Source organism: Equus asinus, chromosome 23 (assembly GCF_041296235.1).
Source record: "Equus asinus isolate D_3611 breed Donkey chromosome 23, EquAss-T2T_v2, whole genome shotgun sequence".
In the NCBI taxonomy this organism is placed as follows: Eukaryota; Metazoa; Chordata; class Mammalia; order Perissodactyla; family Equidae; genus Equus; species Equus asinus.
Genome location: NC_091812.1, coordinates 17,333,338 through 17,349,831, shown reverse-complemented (window position 1 = coordinate 17,349,831; position 16,494 = coordinate 17,333,338). Strand labels below are relative to the sequence as shown.

Below are 16,494 nucleotides of genomic sequence, written 5' to 3'. Positions count from 1 at the left end.
CAGTATTCTTCCAGTTCATGAGCATGGAGTATCTTTCTATTTATCTGTGTCTTCTTCAGTTTCTTTCGACAATGTCTCATAGTTTTCTGAGTACAGATCCTTCACCTTACTTAAGTTTATTTCTAGGTATTTTATTATTTTCGATGGTATTGTAAATAGGATTGTTAATTTCTCCTTCTAGTAATTCATTGTTAGTGTATAGAAATGCAATAGGTTTTTGTGTATTGATTTTGTATACTGCAACTTTACTGAATTTGTTTATTAGTTCTAACAGTTTTTTGGTGGAATCCTTAGGGTTTTCTACACATAATATGTCATCTGCAAATAGAGACAATTACAATTATTTTAAAATTTTTATGATTAAATATATTAAATATATTCAGATGTATAAACTGACAGGCACCTGTACTAGTATCCATTTCAAGCAAGATTTTTATTAATTTCATTTTTGTAAATTCTCCTGCTGATAAGAGAATTAATGAAATTTTATAAATACTGAATATATATTAATGAGAATAAGTTTTATTAACTCCCTTATTTCATAAATATAATAAATTAGTACTTGCTATGGCCAGGCGCCTTTCTGAGTTCTAGAGAAGAGAAGGGCACATCTGTTGACAAAGAGCTTATCTTGCAATAGGAGAGACTAAACAGTAGACAAATACATAGTGTCAGGTCATGATAAGTACTACATAGAAAGAGAAAGTAGGATAAAGGGATTGATGGTTCTCTTAGTTGTGATAGTTATGGACAGCCTCTTGGAAGTGGTGACACTTGTGAGTGAACTGAGGGAGTGAGCCATGCAAAATCAGGGGGTGGAGCTTCCTGGCAGTCAACAACAACTGATAGGTCCCAGAGTAGGGCTGAGCTTAGGGATCAAGGAGCAGCTAATTATAATGAATTTCATTATTAGAGATCAATCTAAACCAGCAATTCTCAAAGTTTTTTGTCTTAGGGCCCTTTTACATTCTTAAAAGATATTAAGGACCCAAATAGCTTTTGTTTATATAGGTCCTATGTATTAATAACTGCTATTTTAGAAATTAAAACAGTACTTTAAAAATATTTGTTCTTTAAAAAATAACAGTAAACCCATTACATTTTAACATAAATAACATTTTTATGGAAAATACCTGTATGTTTTTAAGAAAAATTAGTGAGCAAAGTGGCATTATTTTACATTTTTGCAGATCTCTTTCATGTCTGTCTTAATAGGTGACAGCTGGATTACTTTAACCTGCTTCTGCTTTCAGTCTGTTGTAATATTACATGCCATGTGGCCTCTGGAAATTCCAACTGTACACTTGTGAGAGAATGAGTGCAAAAAACAAATAACACCTTAATATTATTATGAAAATACTTTTGACCTTATGTTCTTCCCTGAGAGTGTCTCAAGGAGACCCTCTCACCACCACCAGGAGAATTTAGGCCACATTTTGAGAACTACTGGCTACAATTTCAAATCCTCCTCACCCATCCTTTCCTCTTAATCTGGTCCTAGAGATGACTACTACATTGCAGTTTATGTGTATCACTCTTGTGAATGCTAATACACTTTACCCAAATATGTGTGTCCATATACAATACATTAGTTTTTTTTAAATTTCACATAAATATTGTCACTTAGTATACATCCTTTTCCAACCTTTTTTCATTCAACATTAGGATTTTGAAATTCACCAAGTTGATCCATGCAAACTTATTTTATTCAATAAAATCCACTGTAGTTTATTTTGCCGGTTTTCTGCAATTGGACATTTAAATTGTTTCTGATTTATTGCTGTTGAAATCAGTCATGTAGTGAACATCTTTGAATTTATCTCCTTGTGCACACAGACTATATACTTAGAAATAGAATTCATTGCTGATCATAGGGCATGTGCGCCTTCAAGTTTAATAGTTTTGCCAAATTGCTTTCCAAAATAATTGAACCAGTTTGTATGCCAGCTAACAGTGTGTAAGGATTCCTGTTTATCCATAGTCTAGGCTTTAGCATTATCAGACTTTTTAATTTTTGATGGTCTGGTGTATGTGAAATAGCATCTACATCCTCTTAGTTTGCATTTTGCCTTTTCTGTTTAACAATCCTCCTTCACCACTTAGGTTACACATTGTCACTCATTATTATCCATTTAGATTTAACGACTGTTGGTCCTCATTATGTGCAGATTCTGTATTTGCAAATTTGCCTACTCACTAAAGTGTATTTGTAACCCTCAAATCCCTTGCTCTGCTCTTGCTGTTTTTATGGATGTATGCAAAGCCACAAAAAATGTGAGATGCTCAACGCTGAGGTCACACAAGGCAACTCTCTGCCTTGTTGTTTCAGCCCTTGTACTAGAAACAACCCTATCCAGATGCCACGTTTTTGTGCTTTTTATTGGTGATTTTGTAGTTTAAAACAGCCTCTAACTGTAGAGATGGACTGTCTAGTGTTAGCACAAGAAGTGTTCCCTAGCACAGGGAGAATATGTGTGTTAGGTAAGCTTTATCGGGTGTGAGTTGAATGCTAATGAATCAACAATAGATATTATATATGGTGTCTCTAAACAGAAATACACATAAAACAAGGTTATGTATTGACCAGGTGATGGAAATGTTGTGACCAGAGGCTGGCAGGAACCTAACCCTGTACTTCCCAGCTGCAGTTTCAGTGTTCACTAATTAAGTGTCCGTGGCAGCTTTCTGGAACAGAACTATCAAAAATACCGAAAATTGACTGTGTGTATAGCATAGGTCATTGCGTGGTATCCTGTAAATGTTACTCCACCGTTTTTAAAATTCCATGTTACAGATAACTGATTCTTCTTTTCCTTTGTAAGTGATTTGACACTTTCTCCTGGAGGATTTTAGAGTTTCTCCTTGTTTTAGGAAGTTAAGAGTTTTACAAGAATGTTCATGTGTGATTTTCAACTAGTCCTATCTGGAACTCTGTCATTAAAGCCTCAGGTCTTCCAAATCAGATCATTTTCCCTATATTCTTATTAGTTAATTGCCTCACTTTTGTCTTTTTTTTTGGTTGGTCCTTCTCCCTGTTCCTCATGACATTTATCTCTTATTTTTACTGTAAGAATATTCCTCCTTTTGCTCTTCAAGGCTACTAGTGAGCATTTCTCATCTGAATTTCTAAATTTGAAATCATAATTTTCAGATCCAGAAACGTTTTTTTTTTATTATTGCTTTATTTTAGTCTCCTTAAGTAATTTTCTCACTTTGGAGTTAAAGTTGTAACAAACCTTCCGGTGCTTCTCTCTCACCACCATTTGTTCTGGGTGTTCCGCATTTTTTTCTCCTGGCTGCTGCATGCATTGTGACTCTCTCTTGCATGATCATGGCTCTGTGTGTCTCTGAGGCTCTGGTCAGATTGCTCAGTTATGGCAAACACTTAGGAGGAGCGTGTTGTCAGCTCCTGTCAGTGCGCCAGGAGGAAGTCTCTGCTGCTTCCCATCTCCTTAGGTGCAAAGGCTGCTGTCCTCCTGCCTCAAGGATAGAAAAAAAATCTTCCCATCCATTCTGCCCTTGTGTTTGCTCCAGGGCCGGGCAGGTAGAAGATCCTCCCAGATTGCTTAGGAAGGCTTTACTCAAGAAGTAATCTGTTAACTGAGATAAGGAACACCACATGGAAACCAGGTTGTGAGGATAGAAAATGAGGTGCCAGAGGGATGTATATGCGATGATTCTGGCCAGTGGTTGGGAATGTAGATACATCTTGAAAAAATTAGAATTCTCTTTAGTATTTTCTTTGTAAATTACTATTATGTGTACAGACCACGAGGGTATCACTTATAGGAAAAATGATATTGGAATAGGGTCAGGAAAAAGAGCTTTAGAATTTTCTTTCTCATTAATTTGATCTTATTGTATCCGACACTAATTGTCCAAATAGAGAACGAAAGGAATTGGAAGTATAAGACATTTATTGTGTGAACAACACAGTAATAGTGAAATATTTCTTAATCTAATGCTAGCACTCTTCAACTTAGTAATAATATATTTGGTTCCATTTTCTCTTTTTTCCACCTTCCCTGTGTGTTGGTAGCACCTACAGTAATCACTGCTTCTTTTGGTAGGCCAAATAGTTTGATTTTAATAACGTGAATATTGTCTTACAGATGCTGCCTATATAATAATCACCAGGCTAAGGACTGTATTGACTCCTTTGTTACTCACTGTGTTCGGGTAAGAACTACAATTTGGATCATTGTGATGGGTACTTTAAAAATGGTGGGCTGTAATTCCTTCAGTAGCATTAATTTGTTCTGTTTTTTCATCTAACATTTCTTATGATTTTCACTGAATATAGGAAATTTCTGTCTCCTCTTACACTCAAGTGGATAGCTTCATAATCTATAGTCTCCTAGCAAGTTGTTAGACACTGAGGAACTTTTTGATGAGCTCTCACTATAGCCCTCAGGGGCCACAGAAACAGGATAAGTTATGACCCCCCATCTGGGAAAACAGCAGTCATCACATTTTTTTGTAAACAGACCCCAAAACTTGACTTATTTTTGACCTTATAAACAAAGAATATGTGTAACACCCCCAAGCACTTAACTTTATACTAACTTCATGAACAGGATTGTAGTAAAATTAAAATTATTAATTTAGATGAGATCACAAACTTTGTTCAAATCACAAATAATTAGGAAAAAATACAAACCTTGTAGTGGATTAAATTAATTATAAATCATTCTTACTTAATTTTAAGTTCTTCATAGACAGCTCTTTGGGGTCTAATTCCAGTTAGTAAATATATATTTAGAAGGCAACATGATATAGTGAAAGGAAAATCAATAAAAGACTAGATTTTATTTTTATCACTAGCATTTTATCATTATCAGGCATGTCCCTTTACTTTTCTATAATCTTCCCAGTCTTTAAAAAGTGAAATGTTAGTACTACCTCTGTACCTCTTATAGCCTGGTTATTGATCAAATGAGATAGTATCTGTCAAAGTCTACAAATGTGAAACAGTATTATCCTTAAAGAATCTTAAAATTCTTCTTAAATCAGAGTATCTTACCATTCATGTCTGTTGTCTGATTAGTGTAATGTTATATTTTATATGTGAAATGTTATATTTTATGTGAGAATACTGTATAAGTAGAGTAGAAATAGAAGAACCTCAGTCAGAGTTTATAGGTATTTGCCATTATGAAGCCTTATAATTATTAGGCATTCTGGTATGTTTAAAGCAGCACAGAAATGTCAGCCATAAACATTGGCTTTTGGCTTGACATAAACAGAAAAGGAACTGTCCTCCTGAAATTGCAGAAAGATATCTAAAGACTGAAGGAAGATATTTTTGTCATGGAACCAAGTTTCATAATCAGCCACTTTCCTCTGGCTATTGATAAATTCTGGTGTTGAGTTCCTTAAAAAGAAATAACTATGTAAAAAAATATACATAGGCATGATTCTTATGTACACAGCAGTTTTTTTCCCCTTAAAACCAGATTTTGAAAACTTGTAATGTTAATTTTCTTTAGTATCAGGAAATCTCATATTGATGGTTAACAAACTGTATGTGTATTGCAGCCATTCTGTAGTCTTATTCAGATCCATGGACATAACAGGGCTCGACAGAGAGATAAGCTCGGTCATATTCTTGAAGAATTTGCCACCTTGCAGGATGAGGTAAGAGCCAACCGGTTGCCCTCCCTTCTAAAATTCAACAATTCAGGTACCTTGACCAGATTTGTAAAAACATTTCTTTGGAACAATTTTTTGTTTCATGACTAGTTTCATTTCGATTCAAACAGTATTTCATTTCAATGACTATTTCATTTTTCAGTATTGTGAATTTCCTCTTCACTTAAAATGTGACGGTTACATAGACTAAAGAAAGGGTTTATGGAAAGAGAACAATAATCCAACCTGGGGAATATCTTAAATTATTTTTTTGATAATCAAGATAAGTTGTAATATGTGTAGAACTGTAGTTTTGTAGCAAGTTCACATTACAATAAAAATATAGTAATCTTAGAGTAATTTGTGAGCAGCAGCAGGATTAATTGATAATATGACTAAAGATTTGAAGTCACTTGTTTGTGTTTTGGTCCTGTGAAATGGATGTCTTTTTGGTTTAGGGAGTTTCTAGGTCAATATTATCCATTATGGAATGAGAAGTTTGAATGTAAACCTACCAAAAATGCACTTGTGTGAATGAATGAATTCTTGGATGTATGAATTCTTTAGCTGGTGAGATTTACGTTTTCTGGCGCTGTTTTTAGCTGTTTACTTTTTTATAATTCTCTCATTACCTTATAAAGAAAGTTAATGTTACGATATTTTATTGTGATAGGCTGAGAAGGTTGATGCAGCCCTTCACACTATGCTGTTGAAACAGGAACCCCAAAGGCAACATTTGGCCTGTTTAGGTACCTGGGTCCTTTACCATAACCTTCGAATTATGATACAGTATCTTCTAAGTGGCTTTGAATTGGAACTCTACAGCATGCACGAATACTATTACATATATTGGTAAGAGAACAATTTCAGTTAAAATTGGTGGTGGGTGGGATAGGTAAGGTCTGAGAGAGCATCTGTAAGGTAGAGCATAATTTCAGGGTACTTTTTCATTTAGTGTATTTTAACTTGAGTTGTGGGACAAGTGAAAAATATCTTGAAAATTAGAGTTAGTTCATCTTGAACATCTTTAAGTGCCATGACACTGTACAAATATATTTTTTCCAGCCATTTGAATATTTATTTAAAAATTACTAATAAAAGTGGCTCCAAAGTAAATGGATTAATTGAAGAGCTTTTATCTGTTTCTAGGGAGAAAAAGTAACACGCGTTTTGCCGTGAATTCCATGACACTAGGTTCTAGCTGTGGAATGTACTTAACTGAATTAAAGTTCAAAATTTGGACCACATCTTTCTTCTGAGAAGAAAGTATGGCTAAGATTATCATGGGGAGCATATCTCTTGTAAACTGTGGCCCTGAGGATTTGTCTCAGGAGCTTTGAAGGGCTTGATAAGAGATGATCCTTAGCACAGTGGTTCTTTGCCTTCACTTGGAGGTGAGATAAAGAAACCTAGTAATGGGGTACTTGAGAATATTTTAGGTTTGGAAAAGCTGTCACAGGCAGAAAGTAAAGAAAATTGAGAGCTAATGAATTCAGTTATCTTGACAACTCTTCTTAGTCTGGCAAAGTATGGTGGTATTTTAAATAATAATGACCTATTGTTGCCCATCACAAACAACGAAGTTTAGTATATTATGTTAGATCTTAATATAGTTCATCTTTTTAACTCATATTTAAATTACTTAACTTAGTAATTAAGATAGTGTGTCTTCCCTAGAGTCACTGCTGTGAAGGAAGGAAAGTAATGCTCTTCCATGCTGTTGACATGGTTTTGTTATCATGGCTGCTCTTTACAGATAGCTCTTGGCTATGAAAATTGAATTTGAGCATCAATTATAGTAATATGAGATAATATTATTTGATATATTCTCCAAAATTTATATAGATAACTCTTATCAACTGTGTTATTACAGCTACTTGAGATACATTTTATTAATAACTCATAACAGAGACTCCTACACAAACCAGGCATTTTATAGGGGGACATGCTCAAGTTTGTTCTTTCGTGGTGTGAGGCAGCTAATTGGAAGCTTTTTGTGCTCTTGATTTCTCAAGACATAATTTTTATATGCTTTTTGGCACAAAGAATTGGCAAATAATAATGTTCAGAGAAATACTCCATTAGAAATTTAGAACTTAGAATTAGAAAATACTCCTGTGTACTTGAGAAGATTAATTTCTTTTCTTGTTAAGGAAAGAGATTTTAGTTCCATTTATAAGTGCCCTTGTGGTCTACTTTAATGTTAGTTTTAACTGCTTTTTAATTTCAAAATTGCAGATTCGGCTTCTACAGTCTCACAAGATAATCATTGTCGTTGTTCATGAATATGATCCCTAAAGCATGTGGACCCTTTTAAAATCAGCAGCAGAAAACAATGATTCTTAAACTTTAGCATACATCATAGTCTCTTGGAAAGCACATTAAGACACAATGTAGTGGGCTCTGTCCACAGAGTTCCTGGTTTAGAAGGTCTGGGGAGGACCTAATTATTTGCATTTCTAACTGGTTCTTTGGTGGCACTGCTGCTGGGCCAGAGATCCCAACTGAGAACCTGCTTGTATAGAATATCAGCACGCTGACTCTTCTTAGATAGAATTGTGTATTAATTTTGATAAAGCACTTAAAAGCTCTTTGAGATATCTGATGTTTGAGAGGAAAGGCCTGAATCATGCCAGCGAGACCCTTTACTCATCTGTCCTTGAGTTAGGTAGTCTGAAGGTGGAAGGCAGCATTAGTTCCCTATAGAAATCCTCGTTGAGTTAAGATATAGGATAGATTACAGACCCTCAGATTTTGTAGTGTGATAGGGAAAAGAAATTCATTTGTATTCCATAAAAAGATACTATAATAAATGTTTTTCTTAAATTCATTGTCAAGAATTATTTTCCTGACAATGAATTTATATGAATGAAATTATAAATTATATAAAATGAAATTATATGCTTTTTTAAATAAAATAAAAATATATTTTCCAGTTTGCTTTTGCTTCCAGGAAGCATAGTGCTCAGTTTAGCTTTAAAATATACTACCTAAGTCACTCCAGGTGTGTCTTTTCACTAGTTTTTGTTTTGCTGTAAAATGTTCTTTTTTGTATGTGTTTTAGTATTGTAACCTGCCTTACAAATTTTTGGAAAATTTTGGAAATAGCCATTATACACTCGAACTTGATCATAATAAAATTTCTTATAAATCTTTGATTTTTACCTAATGTTGTAGTGGTCCTTAATTTTATTTATTATGGATTATATTATAAAGTGTATATATTCATATCCTTGATTTGAACTGCTTTTCTAACTTAAGGGAATATAATTTTGTTTAAACTTCTGAAAAATTAGTATCTGGTGGAATAATCTGTTTCGCATTTCATTTATTGAATCAAACGCAAGTAAATTACAAGCCTGCATGTTCTTCATTTTTTAGAATAATTTTGTATAATGCGTACGTTTTAAAATTTTTTCTGTATTTATTTACTTTCTTTTGTCATTAATAGGAAAATAAAATATTTACTTAATAGTTTTAGGTGAAATGTGTCCTGATCTATAGTAAAAACGGTTTAATGGGCATTCATTTGATTTACACAGCTATATGTGTGTATATAATTGTAATTATATATATGTATAATTATCAGGAAATCTTTTGAAAAGTTGTAAAATGCATATCATTGTAGGAAATAAGACAAATTTTTCAATATTGTATGGCAACAGTAAAGGGAAAGTTAGTCATTTGTAATGCTCGTTTCTTGTAAGATCTACTCTATCAACTATCTAATTGGATAATCTTGTTTAAAAAAAAAAAACTTTTAAAGGATTATAAAAAATATCTCTTTGTTAGTACCAATACTTGTGTCTGTCAGGCTGTGTCATTTAGACGTCTGCCATTAACCAGGATTTCCTTTCCTTTAAGGTATCTCTCTGAATTCCTTTATGCATGGTTGATGTCGACATTAAGTCGTGCTGATGGCTCTCAAATGGCAGAGGAAAGGATAATGGAAGAACAGCAGAAAGGCCGGAGCAGTAAAAAAACAAAGAAAAAGAAGAAAGGTGCTGTGGATTATTTTTGTTTAATTTAAAAATGGATTAATTTAATTTAATTAATCGTGGATTATTTTTAAATTTAATCGTAGTGCACTTTAATTTCTACAGATAAGTAGATGGAGAGCTACCTGTGCATTGTAATGGGTGAAGTAGTCATATTTTAATTCTCGCCCGTCTTCTCTTTAGAAAGTATAAGGTGGAAACTGAATCCAGTATTAGTGATATGAGTCTTTTTGGTTCCTTTTCTTGCTTTTCTTTTTCTTCTTTGCTATTCCATGTATCAGAGGACCTTAGGGCAAGAAGTAGCTACATGGAGCAAGATAGGTTAAGGAACAAGACAGCAGGAGACCTTTGATCTTCTTTGGACAGGAGGCAGGTGGATCTGGAGTTGTGCTTCTAGTTGGCACAGAAAGATGCTCACAGAGCGCCTCGGCCCACCACCCAAGGCCGGAGGAGAAAGAAATGTTTCAAAGGGACTGCCTATCAATCACTCGGGGAAGGGTACAGATTTCCTATCACTACAAAATATTACTTTGTATTTCCTTCAGATTTCAACAGTTTGGGTGGGTCATTAAATGACAGGGTTTATGGGTTTCCTCTATAAGAAGTTGTTGCGGTGTGGTGAATTCAGAAGTTAAAATACTTAATACTAAAATTTTATGGTATTGGCTGTTTGGGAAACATAATTATTGTTTAGCTTTTCAGTTATATTTTATTATTTGTAGATTTTGTCCATAAAATTTAGCCTGTAGGAACAAACTATTTGAAATTTTAAGAAAGATTTTTTTAAATTGGATTTTCTCCTGCAGTAATTCAGGAGGAGGGAGAAAAGAGTATGGGTGATTTTCTTTGTAATTACAGTTCGCCCATTGAGCCGAGAGATCACAATGAGCCAGGCATATCAGAACATGTGTGCTGGAATGTTTAAAGTAAGTTGTTGAAAATGAAGTTCGTTCTGCTTTTTAACTGTTACTATTATATATTTTAATTAAAGTGTACTCTTTTTGTGATTCTTTCCGGGTTCTAATTTCACCTTTGTTTTTACTAACCATTTGCTTGAAAATTAGTTTTTTTCTGAGTCTAGTTGTTTTTATTAATTTATTTAACAAATACTTGAACCCTTGTGTGGATCTTTTATGGAGTACATTGCAGGATACCAATTCTAATCAGATTTGATCGTCTCAAGTGCCTAGTTAATGACAGGCTAGGTGACATAGGTGTGACACAGGTTAATAAGAGAAGTGAGAGTTTACTTGTGACCCATGATCAGGAGAGGTTTCTTGGAAGCATTGGGGTTTGGCGTTTTTAGGAGTCTATTAGGAAGAGGGCGGGTGCCACAGTGAATGGCTTAACCAGGCACTTTCTGGAGACACTGAGTGCTCACTCTTGAGTCGCACAGGCATTTCAAGAAATGGCTTGAGGCACCTCATGTTAAAATAGGTAAAACAGAACATGGATTTCTGTTTGGAAAACAGTACCTATGCTTTTCTTAGAAAAATTATATGCTAGTTGTTTCTTCAGAAGCTTTTACTTGAAGGTTTCAAAGCTCTTGTAAAAGCACGAGGCATGGAAGAATGATGTGCGTGTAGTATAGTGTCCCTGGGAAAAATAGTAATATGTTAAACACTAGAACTTGAAATTTATTTGTATAGAAGATGGCATATATGGGGCCGGCCCCGTGTCCAAGTGGTTAAGTTCGAGTGCTCTGCTGCAGGCGGCCCAGTATTTTGTCAGTTTGAATCCTGGGCGTGGACTGGCACCACTCATCAAGCCACGCTGAGGTGGCGTCCCACATGCCACAACTAGAAGGACCCACAACTAAGAATATATAACTATGTACCGGGGGCTTTGGGGAGAAGAAGGAAAAAAGTAAAATCTTAAAAAAAAAAACCAAAAAGATGGCACATAACATAAAAGTGAATACTAAAGCCAGTTTTTCTCTTCCTATTTCTAATATCTGAGCTTTAAGTTGTTTTAGCTCTGTGTAAATAGTTGATGGTTTTCTATTCTGTATTAATGAGGATGTTACTTTTGCATATTGATAGATCTTTTTTCCTCATCGTTTTCCTTTAGACCATGGTAGCATTTGACATGGATGGCAAAGTACGAAAACCCAAGTTTGAGCTTGATAGTGAACAAGTTCGATATGAGCACAGGTTTGCTCCATTCAACAGTGTAATGACACCACCGCCAGTGCACTATCTACAGTTCAAGGTGAACTAGAGTTAAAAGTCATTGCAAAATAGTCTTAGAGCTTCTGAGAGATGTGCTGTTTGTACCTAGCCATTTTGTTAAAGTAGTCAAGTCAAACTCACTGGACCAGACGAACAGGTGATGATAAAATAGCAATTTTAAATAGTGTGAAAATTATTTGGCTTTTTTGGATGCAGTCATCACATTAACTGTTATTTAAGTATGAGAATAATATGACGTAGCATACAAAGGTTAAGAATTGACTCTTACATAGGAAAAAATAGGGACATATGCTGAGTGTTTGCAGACTTCAGTGTCTGTATATGGATGGATAGTGAGTGTAGAATTCTTTAATTAAAAAAGGTATTTTAGAGTTTTTTTCCATGTTAACCATGTTTTGGATAATAGTATTTCTGAACCCTTTTTAGGAAATGTCTGACCTCAATAAATACAGCCCTCCTCCTCAGTCTCCAGAACTGTATGTGGCAGCTAGTAAGCACTTTCAGCAGGCAAAAATGATACTGGAAAACATCCCAAACCCGGACCACGAGGTAAAACTGTAGTCACGGCATTTCCAGAGGAAGAGCTTGGCAAGACGCGCATGTCCTACTGCTGGATGACAGTTTAATTATAAAAATGAACTAAAAGGAAATAAAAATAGTATTCATAAGTGAAACCTGTCATGTTTCTGCCAAAGATTTCAAATGGCTTTGTTCATCTAGCTTTGTCAGACTTAAAATATTTGATGAAAGAAGTAACATAAATACTTCTTGGTGTAAATTCAGAAATCAATACAAAGAGAAATTAAGACTTAGAACCATATAATGAGTAGGAAGAATAAAAATAGGATGCAGATTGGGCCACACTTCAGAAATGTTAACATTTAAAATTTTTTATTTTAGTCTATAGTTTACTAGATTAAAATATAATTATATAAATCTTAAATCTGAAAGACCTGGTCAATTTGCACAGGAAGTAAAAACCACCTTATTCCACTTGACCATTTAAAATAAAGGCTATTGTTTTTGAAGACTATTTTGAGATATCATTCTACAGAGCTTAGAACTTGCAAAATATTAATATTCAGGCTTTTGTTATTTTCACAATTTGCTATATACCTAATTGTATTGAAATGCATTTATTCTATACATGAGAGTTACTTGTAACACAGAGACCATTTTGGGGGAGTCTATCTTGGTACAACCTCCATGGAAGAGTGGATTAGCAATATTTGTCAAAAATCACAGATGCTTCGTTCGGCCCAGCAGCTCTCCTTCTTAGGATTTATCTTATGGATATATGTGTCCAGGTGGAAGTGAGGAGAGTGATGAATGTACAAGAGTATTCATTGCAGCAGAATTTCTAATAGCAAAAAAAATGAAGAAACTTTAGTATCCATCAACAGGAGACTGTTAAATAAATTATGATACACCATACAATAGAATACTACCCAGCCTTAAAAAGGACAAGGAAGGTTTATGTACTGTAATGGAATGTTCTTTAGGATAGAAGTTGTTTAATAAGCAAGGTACTAAACAGTGTGTATAGTCTGCTGCCATTTCAATTGGAGAAGGTGAGTATTTATTATAACATCTCCGGAAAGATATATAAGAATTAATAACAGTGTTTGCTTCTTGGGAGGGGAGCTGAGTGCCTTGTGGAACAGCTATAGGAGACTATGTTAACCATATATAATCATGTAATAAAATAAAAGGGCAGAAGTCTAAAAATTAGAGGAAGATATGTATAATAAATAGCATATTTCTTTTAGGGGACTTCATTCATTTATTCAGCAAATATTTGTTGAGTGCCTAGTATCCATCCAGCGCTGTGGTAGGTTCCAGCAGTGGGAAAAAAATCCTTGCCCTCCTAGGGGCAGGGGATGGTGATGGGTTGCAGACAGTAAGTAAGTAAACAAATAAATAATAGTCTATCAGAAGATCATAAGTACTCTGAAGGAAAATCAAGCTACGAATGTGGATAGTGAATGCTCCAGGAGGTAGGCAGGTGGAGGGGATTAGGCATTTTTAAATAAAGCAGCCTTTGAGCAAATCCTGGAAGAGAGAAGCAGCAAGTCATGTGGCCGTTCCAGGATGGAGCCTTGCAGGCAGAGGGATCCACATGTGTGAAGGTGCCAGGTAGGGGTGTGCCTGGAGTTTTTGAAGAACAGCCAAGGACTGACTGGTGTGCTGGAATGGGGTGCACAAGAGCGTGAGCTAGTTGGAGGGTTTTGAGAAGGGGAAAGACCCCATCTAATTTAAGTTCTAAAGGATCCTTCTGACCTCTGTGCTAGAAATATACTAGTAGGCCATAGCAGTAACCCAGGTGAGAGATGGTGACAGTGGAGGGGGTCAGAAGGGATTGCATTCTCTGTGTATTTTAAGGTCAAGCCAACAGGATTGATTGGTGCATTGGATGTGGGGTAAGAGGAGTGAAAGATGACTTCAAGGTTTTTGGCCTGAGCACCTGAATGGATTGAGTCATGTGAGGAACACTACAGGTGGACCAGGAGCAGCTGGGGAGGCAGGGCCGGGAAGGTCAAGAGCTCAGGTTTGGACATGCCTCTTGGATGCCCAAAAGGAGCTGTCGTCTAGCAGGTGGATGTGTGATCTGGAACTGAGGAGGAGCAGTTCCTGAACTTGTGGTGTGTGTTTCTAGAGAGAGGTGAACAAGAAGGCGGCAGTGGGAACTTTTTTTCTTCAGGTTACCCATTACTCCCTCTGAAAAGAAATGCAATATTCCATTCCATTGTTTTTTATGTGTTCAAGTGAAGCCTTTTAGACAAGTGGTAGTCACAAGTAATAACAGTTAACACTTAAAGGACACTTACTACCTGACAAGTGTGGTTCTCAGCTCATAGTATATCTTAACTCATTTAATCCTCACAAAAAATCTTCGTGGGATAGGTAAACTTATCCACATTTTTACAGATGAAGAAACTGAGGAACAGAGAGGTTAGAGAACTTCCAGAGGTTTCTTAGTTAGTAAGTGGCAGAGCTGGAGTTTGAAAATGTGCAGCCTAACTCCAGAGTCCATGCCCCAGACACGTGCTGTGCTACTCTGGCAGGCCTTTGCTGCCTGCTGTTCCCTTGTTTTAATGAAAGCAGGATACAGCAGCCCTTCGTGTTTCCGAGTGGATGAAAACAGAGTTCTGTGTTACTGAAAGAAGTATGATGTTTGTTGATGTTTTTATTTTTAAATTGCCTTTATTTAATAAAATATCAACACTTCTGTTGTGCAAAATTCCTATTAGTATCTATAATATAAAGACATTTTGATTATGAATTTTATGTTTTGATAGCTTCATGTTGCTCATTGTTTAGGTCAACAGAATTTTAAAGGTTGCCAAACCCAACTTTGTGGTTATGAAGTTATTGGCGGGAGGACACAAAAAGGAATCTAAGGTAAGTACAGTGTAGGGAAAATAATCGTATTAAATTGTTGTAAAACTTCCCCCCCCAACAAAATGCATAAATATTATTACAAAGGAAGTTAAACATTCATAAAAATCATACTAAAAGAGGTTCAGTGGCAGAAAATAAACTAGAGCTTGCCATTTTGCCTTGAAACTTAGAGATTTTGTTGACTTAAAATTTCTAAAGTCTACCCTTCCATTCCGTGTGTAAATTACTAAATAACTTGGAGTAAAAAAGACAATGTGTAAAGACAAATTTATGGGAGAGCTATTTAAAAAGTCATCTGCCTTTAGGAAAGTGAATGCTTCAGTGATTAAAGACTTTTTTTTAATGGTTCAGGAGATGGAAGATCTCCAAGCTCCCTTCATAACGTTATGTCATCAGTGCTGTATCAGCATTCGGTGCAGAAGTTCGGCGTTCTGTTAAGAGGCCAACCGCTAAGGCCTTTTTGGGGATGTTTGCCCATTATACGTACCTCTCTTGTTTCCTCCCATTGCTTTTCTGTTACTTTCTTATCTCCTGCTCTGCTTGACCAGTGCCTTTCTTTTCATTGCTCCATACTATCAGTGACCTTGGGACTAATAAATCTCCTGTAATTTAAATCCATTTTCCTTTGTTAACTGTTCTCTGAAGATAGAAAACAGCTAGTCAGCATGTTTTCTAATGGCCTCCATAAACCCAGGAATAAGCTGATCATTTTTTTCCTTCCACCTTAGTTCCTTTTTTGTCACTAAACCAATTTTTTAGAATCTCTTTTGTGCTGCCTTCTGAAAACCCGAGAAACTCTAAAATTAAAAGTCTTTTGTTCATTGTCTGAATATTTTAATACATTAATTGACTTTCTGGTTTTCTTTACAGGTTCCTCCTGAATTTGATTTCTCTGCTCACAAATATTTTCCTGTTGTTAAACTTGTTTGAGAGAGACTGAAAAAGTGACCGTAGAGGGGCAGAGTCTCCTTTCAGAGTCTGCTCTTAGAGGATCCACCCGTCAGTCTCACCACATACCGTGAAGTGAAGTGGACTTCTCTGATGACCCATTATAAGGAATACTTTTAATTTGACAGCCTTATATGACGTGAATGAAAACTGCTGTTTTAAAGTGGTTTATTATGTTCCATGGGTGAAACTGGTTGTCTTGAATGCATTGATGAACGTTATGGTTTTATTACAGATTTAATCATAAATCATTTTTTATGAATGATTGAGTGAAAATAGTGTTTGTAAAGGTTAATAAATTTCTTGACAAAAAAGATTAAAAA

General features: G+C 35.3%; 1 protein-coding gene across 4 annotated transcripts in view; it reads left to right on the top strand.

Moving 5' to 3' along the window:
* NAA35 (N-alpha-acetyltransferase 35, NatC auxiliary subunit) overlaps window positions 1–16,494 on the top strand; it is a 102,915-nt gene extending 86,421 nt beyond the window's left edge. For all 4 annotated transcript variants that reach the window (XM_070495896.1, XM_070495897.1, XM_070495895.1 and 1 more), the window contains exons 15-23: window positions 4,113–4,179; window positions 5,539–5,637; window positions 6,305–6,483; window positions 9,496–9,632; window positions 10,488–10,555; window positions 11,700–11,840; window positions 12,248–12,370; window positions 15,143–15,223; window positions 16,094–16,494. In XM_070495896.1, coding sequence (XP_070351997.1) covers window positions 4,113–4,179; window positions 5,539–5,637; window positions 6,305–6,483; window positions 9,496–9,632; window positions 10,488–10,555; window positions 11,700–11,840; window positions 12,248–12,370; window positions 15,143–15,223; window positions 16,094–16,153 — 955 coding nt within the window. In that variant the 3' untranslated portion in view covers window positions 16,154–16,494. The remainder of the gene's footprint in view (window positions 1–4,112; window positions 4,180–5,538; window positions 5,638–6,304; window positions 6,484–9,495; window positions 9,633–10,487; window positions 10,556–11,699; window positions 11,841–12,247; window positions 12,371–15,142; window positions 15,224–16,093) is intronic.